Source organism: Spea bombifrons, chromosome 10 (genome assembly GCF_027358695.1).
Source record: "Spea bombifrons isolate aSpeBom1 chromosome 10, aSpeBom1.2.pri, whole genome shotgun sequence".
NCBI lineage: Eukaryota > Metazoa > Chordata > Amphibia > Anura > Pelobatidae > Spea > Spea bombifrons.
Genome location: NC_071096.1, coordinates 23,892,708 through 23,905,639, shown reverse-complemented (window position 1 = coordinate 23,905,639; position 12,932 = coordinate 23,892,708). Strand labels below are relative to the sequence as shown.

General features: G+C 42.1%; 1 protein-coding gene across 2 annotated transcripts in view; it reads right to left on the bottom strand.

The window, feature by feature from the left end:
• Positions 1-10,887, bottom strand: part of ENKD1 (enkurin domain containing 1) — a 79,507-nt gene extending 68,620 nt beyond the window's left edge. Inside the window, exons 1-2 of one of the 2 annotated variants that reach the window (XM_053449735.1) lie at positions 10,580-10,887; positions 8,730-8,834 (exon numbers count right to left, since the gene is read on the bottom strand). In XM_053449735.1, coding sequence (XP_053305710.1) covers positions 8,730-8,814 — 85 coding nt within the window. In that variant the 5' untranslated portion in view covers positions 8,815-8,834; positions 10,580-10,887. The remainder of the gene's footprint in view (positions 1-8,729; positions 8,835-10,579) is intronic. The other variant, XM_053449736.1, reaches the window with a different exon arrangement.
• Between the last annotated feature and the right edge of the window lie 2,045 nt (positions 10,888-12,932).

The window sequence follows — 12,932 nt, the reverse complement described above, 5'->3', positions numbered from 1 at the left end:
GTTACAGGACGTGGCCAATTGGAGATGGCTGCTACCTTGCTCTGTTGTGGTTTAAGGAGCCCCCGCCCTATTGTATAACCCAGATATTTAGCCTCTTCTAAGCCTAAAGAGCACTTAGCGGGGTTGGCAGTCAAACCGGCAGCCCGTATACTATCCACTACCGCCTGAACCTTCATCAGATGTGTTTCCCAGTCCACACTGTGAATCACTACATCGTCCAGATAGGCAGCTGCATACTCTCTATGGGGCCTAAGTATCCTATCCATCATACGCTGGAAGGTGGCTGGGGCACCATGCAAACCAAACGGTAACACATTGTATTGGAACAACCCCTCAGGGGTAGAAAAAGCAGTCTTTTCCTTTGCTCTCTCTGTCAAGGGAACCTGCCAATATCCTTTGGTCAAGTCCAATGTACTCAGATACCTAGCTTTACCCAACCTCTCTATGAGCTCATCCACCCGAGGCATAGGATAGGCATCAAACTTGGAGATATTGTTTAATTTACGGAAGTCATTACAGAAGCGTATTTCTCCATTTGGTTTAGGCACTAACACAATTGGGTTACTCCACTCGCTTTGTGACACTTCAATCACCCCTAGTTTTAGCATCTTTTTTACCTCTGCACTAACCGCTTCACGTCTAGCCTCGGGTATTCTGTAGGGCTTCAGATTGATTTTCTTTCCGGGTTCGGTGATAATATCATGTTTTATTATGCGTGTTTTTCCTGGTACTGGGGAAAACACATCTCTATTTTTTAGCACAAACTCTCTGACTTCCTGTTTCTGATGAGAGGCAAGAGTGTCAGCAATGTACACCTCTGGTTCTTTCCCACAAGCAACATGAGTGGGTTGCCCTTTGGTCATGGTGAAGACCTCTCGCTCTACCCATGGCTTCAATAAATTCACATGGTAGATCTGTTCTGCCTTCCTCCTACCCGGCTGTCTTACTTTATAATTAACCTCACCGACACGCTCAATAATTTCATATGGTCCTTGCCAGCTGGCTAGGAACTTGCTTTCAACTGTAGGGATAAGAAGCAATACCCGGTCCCCCGGTTTGAAGATCCGAAGCCTTGCATTCCTGTTATAACTGACTTGTTGGGCCCTCTGGGCTTTTAACATGTTCTCCTTCACTATGGGCATTATAGCTTCCATACGCTCCTGCATTTGAGCAACATGTTCTATAACACTACGGTGAGGGGTATGCTCTTGTTCCCATGTTTCCTTGGCAATATCTAAAATACCTCTGGGGTGTCTGCCATATAATAATTCGAAGGGTGAAAACCCTGTGGAAGCTTGTGGGACTTCTCTAATAGAAAACATAAGATATGGTAAGAGATAATCCCAGTTCTTACCGTCTTTGTCTACCACTTTGCGTAGCATGGCCTTTAATGTTTTATTAAACCTCTCTACCAGTCCGTCCGTTTGAGGATGGTATACTGAGGTTTTTAGCTGTTTAATTTTGAGCAGCTTACATAGCTCGGTCATAATCCTGGACATAAAAGGAGTTCCCTGGTCTGTGAGAACCTCTTTTGGTATACCCGTCCTGCTGAACATCATCATTAACTCCCTTGCAATACTCTTAGAGGAGGCATTCCGTAGGGGAACTGCCTCAGGATAACGCGTGGCATAGTCAACAACAACTAAAATGTATTGATGTCCCCTAGCTGACTTAAGCAGAGGCCCTATCAGGTCCATTGCAATTCGTTCAAAAGGGACCTCGATAACAGGAAGGGGTACCAGTGGGCTGCGGAAACCTTTGTGCGGTGCCTTTAATTGACATTCGGGGCAGGATTTGCAATACCTCTCTATTGCAGCGTATATACCTGGCCAATAAAACCGGGTAAGAACCCTCTCTCTGGTCTTCTCAAATCCCAGGTGCCCACCTAGCACATGGCTATGGGCCAGTTTTAACACCGTGTGTCTATACGATTGTGGGACCAGCAACTGTTCCATCTCCTCTTCCCCTTTCTTCTCTACCCGGTAAAGCAGGTTATGTTTTACTTTGAAATAAGGAGAACTTAAGTGCTTGTCAGGGTTTACAATGGTATCCTCCATTACTTGCACATTCTCTCTAGCTGCTGTCAGGGTTGTATCCTCCCATTGGGCAGCTCGGAAATTTCCAGGGTGGACTCCCAGATCCTGAAACTCTATTTGTGCTAAGGGGGCCTCATTATGGGGAGGTTCTACTTCATTACCCAGGCACACTACTGGTGACTCTTGTTCCTTGCATGGATCCCAATCAATACTGGAGAAAGGAAAAACATTATCCATTCCTTCTTCCTCATGGGTTTCCTCAGAGCACGTTACCTGAGGAACTGAGGGTTTTCCGGTTATGTTGCGGAAATGAGGGAAGTCCCTCCCTAATACTACATCGTAGGGCAACAGGGGTACCACCCCTACCTGCCATTTGACCTTTCCTACATCCGTGACAATATCAACCTCTGCCGTGGGGTATGAGTGGGTGTCACCATGTATACATACAATATCAAGAAGCTGCCTGGTATCTACTTTCTCTGGCTGAAGCAGAGCACTTTTTATCAAGGTAACTTCACTCCCAGAATCAATCAATGCTTGTACACTCTTCCCCTCCACCCTCACTGGTCTTAAATGAGTTGCATCAACAGCACTAGTAACCACACACATATTTGAACAAGTCAACACAGTCTTGTGTAGGGCCCTGGCTCCTACATCACACTGCATGGGCTCTTCACCCTCTGGACAATTACGCGCAAAATGTCCCGGCTCGTGGCATTTGAAGCATCTTATCTGTTCCTCAGTCTGCTCTTGTGGCCGTAATGGGAATGCCGGGTGCCTGTTACCACCATAGTCATATTGTCCCATGCGGGGTACAGGGTTTTGTCCTTTGCTTCCGGTTTTCACGCTTGTCCGGTTGTTAAGGGATCTGGACTTTGGCTGTGGAGAAGTACTACGTAGCTCCTTAACGGTCAAATACCTCTCAACCAGACACATCATCTCCTCTGGATCCTTCGGGTCCCCTTGGCTGACCCATTGTCGCAGTTCTGTAGGCAAGTTCCTGAGAAAGCGATCCATGACCACCATCTCCATTATTTTAGTAGCAGAGTTGATCTCAGGTTTCAGCCATTTCTGCGCAAGCCTCAGCAACTCATACATCTGGGTCCGTGTAGGTTTACCCATGTCATAAGCCCACTTATGAAACCTTTGGGCTCTAAGGGCAGGGGTTATGCCTATACGTGTTAGAATTTCTTTTCTGAGTTGTACATAGTCCTGGGCTTGGTCATCAGGTAAATCTTCATAGGCTTTCTGGGGTTCCCCACTTAGACAAGGAGCTAGTAACCCCGCCCACTGGCTTGCTGGCCAGTTTTCTCTGGTAGCAACCCTCTCAAAAGTAGTGAGATAAGCTTCCACATCATCTGCCTCTGACATCTTATGCAGGAAATCAGTTGCTCGAATACGGGGCCCCTTATCCACAGTAGGGCTCCCTGCAGAGGGCGACAGCACTTTCTGCAAAACATTAGCAAGGACAGCTCTGTCCTCATGCTGGGCTTCTCTCAGGTTTTCAACCTGTGCAGTCAGTAAACGATTAGTCTCCTGCTGTACAGCAGTCGCCTGTACCAAAACCTTCACCAGCTCTTCCATCATAACACCAAGGCAGATGACTAGTATGAAGGTACTGTACTGAGTGGGTGTCCCACGATTCACAAACAATCTTCAATATGCAGACTGGCAGAGACTTTGCATACCCACAGACCTTTTATGTGCTGATGCCCGCATTCTCCACCATATTGTGATCCTGCACCCACACAGGGTACCAAACAGCACGGTCCTCTAGGGTATTAACGCCACATCTCAATTAGGTAATCACCCACAATTTATTTGTAGTCCACGTATGAAGATATTTACAGGATTACACAGAACACAAATTCTCTACAAACAAAAGCCTAGCTCGTCTGAGCGCTTACTAACATATAACTTCCCTCACTACACAGGGTCTAAAACTAAACAAAACGTAATCCCACCAACCTTTTTGATGGGCTCTCTTGTGCAAAGCAAGCCCTGCTGCTTCCAAAACAAACTCTCTCTCTTCTGTCCAACAGGTCAGGTTATATTGCAGCCAGTGCAGCTAATTACCTGCAGCTGACCAGTGCATTGGAGTCAGCTTAAACTCCTGGCCTGGATCCTGGGTCAGTCCAGGTGCATGTAAACTGCGGGGCGGAGCACCAGCCTGCCCTATATGTCATAGAAAACCCTGCAAAATCGAGGGGGAATGTATACCCCTTCCACAACAACACCCCGCACCTTGTTACAATATATATGCATCTGTTGTGTTAGTCATGTGTGATTATGTCTGGGTATGTTTGTGTGGGTTTTTGTGTGTATATTAGTTTGTGCACATGTGTGTTAGCATTGAGTGTCCGTGTGCATGTGTTGGTGTGAGTGTATGTGTGCATGCAAATTTCTGGATGTGTGTGAGTGCCCCTCCCAAAGTCAGGTTCTGGATCCTACCCTGGCTCTGCAAGGGAGCTGCACACACCAATACAGAGCAGTGAGACTAAAGCCTTGAACACCACAGTATCTCAGCCAGGTACAGTCATAGGACAAATTCCACCCTCTTTTAATTTAATGGTTCCTTAGCAGGTGTAAAACTTAGGTAAATATAACCTCAGATGAACAACAGCACATGACATATTACACTGTGTCATGATTTATTCAACAAAAATAAAGCCAAAATGGAGAAGTTATGCGTGAAAAAACTAAGTACAACTTTGATTCTGATTCAATATCTTGTAGAACCACCTTTAGCAGGAATAACTTGAAGTAATCGTTTTCTGTATGACTTTCTATAGCAGTCAACATTGTTGTGGAGGAATTTTGGCCTAGTCTTCTTTACAATGTTGCTTCAGTTCTTTGAGGTTTGCAGGCATTTGTTTATGCACAGTTCTCTTAAAGTCCCACCACAGCATTTCAATTGGGTTGAGGTCTGGACTTTGATTGGGACCTTGCAACACATGTTCTATTGTTCTATTTTACAGCCATTCTGTTGAAGATTGGGATCATTGTCCTGTCCCATGACCCAATTTCAGCCAAGCTTTAGCTGTTGGACAGATGGCCTCAACTTAGACTCCACAATACTTTGGTATACACAGGAGTTCATGGTCGATTTAGTGACAGCAAGGTTCCCAGGTTCTGTGGCTGCAAAACAAGCCCAAATCATCACCCCTCCACTACTGCGCTTGACAGTTTGTATGAAGTGTTTGTGCTGATACACTGTGTTTGGTTTTCGACACGGGAGCCTCCATGACTTTGGGGGCGTCTGGAGGCTGTATTTCCCATTATAGAAAACAGACCCCTGGATTGCATTTCATATTTCCAGCAGGCAACAGTGAACACTAATTGCAGTGCAATATCTGGTTCCTTTGCTTGGATTTATGTTTTAGTCACCCTGTACCTGATTAGGGGTACAGGGGGGCAACAGTGAGAGAGCCAGAGCTCTTTAGATCCCAATTACCCCCTTCCTCCTGCCTGTCTGACCAATATTATTGGTTCTGATGGCAGGATTGTGTAAGGTGGTGTGGTTTTCTGTTATAACTCATTTGCATATGATCTGCATATTGCGTTTTACTTATGGTGTGATGCATGCGTAACTTACCGCCAGCCAATTGAAAGGCTCTTGGAGGCTGGTGGTGATTGCTTCCTCAATGGCGTTGTGCATTATTGGTCTTGTTTGTCCAGAGGGCACTGTTCCCGACGTCTTGTGGTTTGTTCAGATGCAACTATGCAAACGTAAGGGTTGATGCTATGTTTTTTTAAGAGAGAAAAAGCAACCTGACAACCCTTCTAAACAAACCATACTTGTTCAGTCTTTTTCTAATTGTACTGTCATGAACTTTAACATTGAACATGCTAACTGAGGCCTGTAGAGTCTGAGATGTAACTCTTTTTGCAATTTCCCGTAGTATTTCACGGTCTGATCTTGGGTTGAAATGAATGTTTTCCACTTTTGAAAAATGGTTCTCACTGTAGAATGATGGACTATAAATTGTTTGGAAATGGCCTTATAACCCTTCCCAGATTGATGGGCAGCAACAATTGCTTTTCTAAGATCATTGCTGATGTCTTTCCTCCTTGACATCATGTTAAAACACACCAAAATGCAACAGATGATTGTATGGTATGTAAAACCATAGAATTCAAAGAGAGTGTATTTTCTCACACGACTGTAAGTGATTGAGAGAAAGGGGAGAGAAAGAAAGATAGTGTGTTATCTGGGTGCAGAGCAAGTCCTATGTGTGCAATATAGGTGCAAGGCTGGATGTTGGAGTGTGTGACCTATGATCTATATCTGCAATGTAGGGGCAGGTGATGTGTATGATGGTTGTTATACATGCGGCTGAGCCTAAGGGGTGGCAAAATGACCTTTAGCCTAGAGTGACCAAAAATCCTTGCACCAGCCCTAGCAGGGGCAGTAGACTGCTGGGATGCATAGCTAGAGGTGTTTGTGCACCAGTCAAGTTCTTCCACACCAAATTCATCCAACCATGTCTTTATGGACCTTGCTTGGTACACTGGGGCACAGTTATGCTGGAATAGAAAAGGTCCCCAAAATGTAAGCATTGGATTGTCCAAAATGTCTTGCCATTCCCTGGAAAGTAAGGGGCCTAGCCCAAACCCTGATTTCAATAGATAAGAGGTGTGCTTCAATATTTTTGTCCATATAATGGTGCACAAAGCAAGGTCCATAAAGACATGGTTGAATAAGTTTGGTGTGGAAGAACTTGATCGGCCCACACAGAGCCCTGACCTCAACTCCATCGAACACATGTGGGATTTAATGGAACCGAGATTGCAAGCATGGCCTTCTTGTCCAACATCAGTGCCTGAACTAAATAAATGCTCTACTGGATGAACGAGCAAAAATTCCCACACAACAAGCCTTTCCAGAAGAGTAGAAGCTGTTATAGCTGCAAAGGAGGGGGGACTTAATATGAATAAATATGTATTTAGTAGGGCTGCAACAACTAATCGATAAAATCGATAATCGATAATGAAAATCGTTGCCAAATTTCATTATCGATTAGTTGAATCGATTTTTATCGATTATAAAATTAGGGTTTTTTCAGAGCAAACGCTCTGAAAAATACCCCTCATTATATAATCCGTTTAGTCTGACTCACAGCAGCAGTTCCTACTTACCAGTCCCTCCCTGTAATCACTGACAACTGGCCCCGCCCCCTTCCATCTCCAGAACCACATGGCTGTGACACTCATCTGACTGTAAGTATAAAATTAATATTTGGGCTGCTGAAAGTTAGGGGAGGAGGGGGTTAATTTAGGGGAAGCTATGGTTAATGGGGTGTTTAGGGTTAATTTGAGGCAGTTGTGGTTAATGGTGTGTTTAGGGTTAATTTAGGGGCTGTTGTGTTTGATGGGGTCTTTAGGGTTAATTTAGGGGATGCTGTGGTTGATGGGGTCTTTAGGGTTAATTTAGGGGATGATGTGGTTAATGGAGTGTTTAGGGTTAACTTAGGGGCAGTTATGGTTAATGGGGTGTTTAGGGTTAATTTAGTGCTGAGGACTGAGGGTTAATTTAATTAATTGAATAAAGTTAACTTAAGGTGCAGTAAGAGATAAAGGGGGGCAAAATAAGGGGAGTCTAAATCCTGGGGGCAGTGAAGATTAACCCAGTACTTATTTATAAGAGTATGGTGTCAGTGTGCTGCGAACGGGTCTGTGACTCTATGAGATATCTGGGGGGTGTAAGGCATATCTGGGGAGGACAGAGAGACATATCTGGGGGTATAAGGCATATACGGTATATAAAGCATTTGTGGGGGGGGCAGTGTGGCATGTCTGGGGAGGACGGAGTGGTGTATCAGGGTATATAAGGCATATCTGGGGCCACAGTGGCATATCTGGGGGTAGAGTGGAGTGGCATATGTGGGGAGGGCAGTGTGGCATGTCTGGGGAGGATGGAGTGGTGTATCAGGGGGTATAAGGCGTATCAGGCACAGTGGCATGTGTGGGGGGTAGAGTGGAGTGGCATGTGTGGGAGGCAGCGTGGAGTGGCATGTGTGGGAGGCAGCGTGGAGTGGCAAGTCTGGGAGGCAGCGTGGAGTGGCAAGTCTGGGAGGCAGCGTGGAGTGGCAAGTCTGGGAGGCAGCGTGGAGTGGCAAGTCTGGGAGGCAGCGTGGAGTGGCAAGTCTGGGAGGCAGCGTGGAGTGGCAAGTCTGGGAGGCAGCGTGGCAAGTCTGGGAGGCAGCGTGGCAAGTCTGGGAGGCAGCGTGGCAAGTCTGGGAGGCAGCGTGGCAAGTCTGGGAGGCAGCGTGGCAAGTCTGGGCTCAAATGTGCATAAATTGGGGGGGCTGGTTGGGAAATAAAGACAAGAAATGCATTTTATCAAAGTTTTTTGTATTTAACATCGTTTATTAAATTATTTTAAATAAATGAAAAATTGACATTCATTTTTTTTATCCGATTAATCGAAAATTAAATTAAAATAATCGTTTGTTGCAGCCCTAGTATTTAGAATACAATGTCATCAAAATCCCTGCTGATGTAACTGTCAGGTGTCCCAATACTTGGGTCCATATGGTGTGTGTAGATACCTTGTCTAGTTTTCAAACACACACACACACTAATATATATATATATATATATATATATATATATATATATATATATATATATATATATATATATATATATATATATATATTACACACACACACCCCAACAACAGAATCTCACCTGCTGTGGGATATTTGTAAGAGTCTGAGAATCCTCTCGAATCTGGAGGAATAGGTCCAGTATTTGAAGAAACTCCTTCTGTCATGATTTTAACCTTTGCAGTTTCTGTGGAAGTACCAAACACAGTTAAAATTAGAGGTAAAAAGCAGAAAGCACATTATGACTGTTCTTCCCGGACATTATTTTTTTTTGGTTCAGATGAAGGCAAACGTTTAAGATATTGCCCATTGGCATTCGATGGTGTGGTCATGATTGTCCCCCCTTAACAAAGGGAGCATCATGACCAGCCATTTTCACTATTTCTTTGTTCAATCACAATTCCCTTCTTCCATGTCTATTGTACAGCATGTTTATAGTTTCAGCATAGTCATTTAGCATGAAAAATATGTCATAAAGCAGAAAAACAAATTAACCTAGCTTTTCTTTTTTGAAGTTTTTAATTCCCATTGCAAAAATAGAAAATCAAATGCAAAATACATTGATTTCAGTACATTCCACATTTGACTATTATTTAAAAAAATAAATTGTACAGTGAGCAAAAGAATCCTCCACCGTGTAAGATTCCAACCTGTGGCAAGTATGTGTGGTGGCTAACCTGGAATAAATATAATTATTGGCGATATCACATTAGTGCTAATCCAGGAGAACAATGACTACTAATAATATGTGAGACATCTATTCAATGGTTCTAGAAGAATTCAGAAAAGCCTGCACCAGTGAGGAGAAAAAGGTACAGAAGGATTTAAAACAAAAAAATAAAAATAAAAAAAAGAAGAGCGAGAGAGAGAAAAAAGGGGGTAGTGGCATTTCTAACACCTGGGACATTTTCCAATGCACCAAAATGACAATGGATATAATGAAAATAAACCAGTTTGATGTTCAAAGAATCATTAAGATCAATAGGGTAAATTTAGCAAAAGAAAAATATATTCATACACACAGTGATAGATAAATATCATACATATGATAAAATAACATGTACAAACAGTGAGTTGCCAAGTAATTAAAGTTGAATTGGTGCATGGAAAAAGTTTAAATATTTGGATTTGAAATACCCTGGGGTGTTTTGTTTTCAAAATATATGGTTTGATGGAGGTAAAGTGACCGGCTTCAAAGTGACTCAAATACAACATGGGGGGCAGTATGACCCGTTTTGGAAAAAACGGTTTTGAAATAGCAATATGCTACTTGTATTTACCCTATAATTTGCAAAGAAAGTAAAAAAAACAAACAAACAAAAAAAAAAAAAAAACTCAGAAAAATATTGGGTATTTCTAAAGTAAGGACAAATAGTAGAATCTATTTAGCAGTTTTTTTTTTATTAGCTTTTGTAGAGGAGTAAAAGGTTTTTCAAATAAAAGATAATTGCTTTTGTTGCCATATTTGTTTTATATTTTATAATGATATGATCCAAAATAATAGTAACCAAAAAAAGCCATTCTTGTCTTGTCAAATTACAGCTAAACATGAGCACCGCAGAAATGTTAAAACAAAGGATACAAAAATAAAAAATAGTAGTTCAAGGGTTAAAGCTGTTTTAGTATTGGAATGCAGATGCTGTATATTGCTTGGCATCTTTCAGATGACAGTTCTTTTTGAATTATTAAAGGCAAATAATTTGTCATGCAATAATTAGTATTAAAAGCTTTATAACAAAATGACATGCGTTCCTATGCTTCTCTTACCATTTTAACTTCTTTCACATATTTTCAATAACAATCTTAAATAAGATTCCGTCTTAAACAATCATAATAAACGCACCTAATTATCATAAATACCAAATTATATGTATCCTTACATATATCCGATTTGCCAACAAAACACCCGTAACACGTTTGAATATTTCTTACCCAAATTGTTTGCACACCGCCTAAATCCCAGTAATGAAGATCACCGTGCTGCATGTATCGTAGAACGTCTTTTAAGCCATCCGTTCTCACCACAACATACGTATATATTCTTCCTTTACGTCTCAATTATAGATAGTTGATTTCTTTTTGCGTGTGTGTTTTATCCAACAACCTCCGAATTAGCAATAACGTACCTCATACAACTTCTTCCAGGCTGTCAACACGCAACTCCTGCATTTCCTAGCAACAGCTGCTTCCGTTTCCGGCCCAAGATTACCATAGCAACTAAAACGTTACCGAAAACGAGACTTCTAATCGTTTAATTTTCGTCGTAGCCACTTACATGGCAGGCTAACACATACATGGTTGTGAACCTTTTCTTCCTGTAACAGGTTACAACTGACCTCAGCCGGGCGGTATGAATAAGTTATCGCCAGCTATAGCCCGTCAGACTTATTTTTTACAAGCATGCTTAAACTTGGTAGAATTTATAGGCGCAATGTGTGACATATGGGAAGTATACCCGCAAAAAAGTCTTAGGGTGGTCTAGAGGAAAGACTTGTAATGCCGACGTGTAAAATAGCACCTACAACAAAGACTTATAATGCATACTATATAGTATTCGAATCGCAATATTGTGTGAAAAAGTATCCACAACAAAAAAACATTTCAGCTGTATTCTAGTTTAACTCTCCAAATGATTTCTCCAAACTCTCCAAATATTTCTTACCTAAAGCAAGTATGTGCTTTGTCTGAAAGCAATTGAGAGTATATATATATATATATTAAAAAAACAAAACATTCACATCCTCCTTCTGGGATGGTAATAAACGACTATATGGGGAGCCAACGTTTAAATACCAAAGCCAATGATTTTCAATTACCATGGTAATAGGTAAGCGTTACGCATCCCCTTTTTTGTAGCTCTTTTAACCCCTTTGTGACAATGGCTGGTTTCAGGGGAGGGCTGGCAGCCTAAGGCCTCGGGGCAAGTCTAGTCATGTGGCCACCGAATCAGCCCACCATCTTTTCCTGATTTTCTAACGCAGATTGATGTAATGTGATGGGATTGGGAGTACATCAATACACTAAAAAAAGTCATCATACACGGGATGCCTGAAGCCACAATTTAGTGCCACTAATCCTTTTTAATAAAATATGCAGATTGAAACAGAGTAAATAACACAAAACCTTTACTTTTCCTCTCACTAATCTCTGGGCCTAGAAAGTTTTGTCCTCTGAAGTGACTGCAAATTTAGGAGGGCGTTTTATCTCTGAATAACTAAAAATTTAATTTGTTTAATTTATTCCTACAGAAATTAACCCCATTGTGACAATGGCTCATTTTATTTTTTGTACTCTTCGTGACAATGGCTGTTTTAACATTTCTGCGGTGCTTGTGTTTAGCTGTAATTTTTTTCTTTCCCGTTTACTGAAACCGCACAAGTTATATATTGTCCTTTTACTATAAAAAAAAGTAAAAAATACGGTGAAAAACTACTTTTACTCAACAATAAAAGCTAGCGAAACCTGCTAAATAGATTCTGCTGTTTGTCCTGAGTTTATGTTTTGCTTTTTTTCTGCACGTTATGGGGTGATAAGTACTGGTAGCGTTTTGCTATTTCAAAGCCCCTTTTTTCCAAATCTGGTCATTCTTGCCCCATGTGCTAGTTCGGGTATCTTTGAAGCTGGCCAATGCAATTTACCCAATCAAACCATTTATTGTTGAAGAGTAGACACGGCAGAGTATTTCAAATGCTAGTATTTTATCTCTTTCCATGCACTAATTCTACCTGCACTCTTTGTCAAATTTGTGGCAGTCACTTTTGTGTGTTTTTTTTTTCCCACACAGTTTACCTCATGTATGAATTAACAGGTCCTGGTATATTTCACTATCACACAACACCCCTATATGTATCCAGTAACATCTCCTGAGTACAGTGATACCACCCATGCATGGTTACCCTGGCTGTTTTGGGGCATGCACATATTTCAATGTTGAACTTTATTTGGTGATCCACTGCACATGCCCTATTTGGTACATCTTTCAGCCCGACCAATTCAGTGTGCCCAATAAAACCATATTGTCACGACCACCACCACACTGGCACTTACCGCAGAAGTTTTTCTACCCAAAGTACTACTGCTGAAGGAGAAGCCCCCGGCGGCAGCACCCCAGGATTTAGAGGATCCCAACAGTAAGGAGGCCAGGTAGAGGTAGGTAATATTGGAACGGAGTTGGATCAACAAGGTATTGGTAAAGCATAGAAGGATCTGGTAAAGGATCCCGCAGGGTGGAGATGATGCCAAAACGGTAGTCAGGAAAGCTGGGTCAGAGCACCAAAATCGGGTA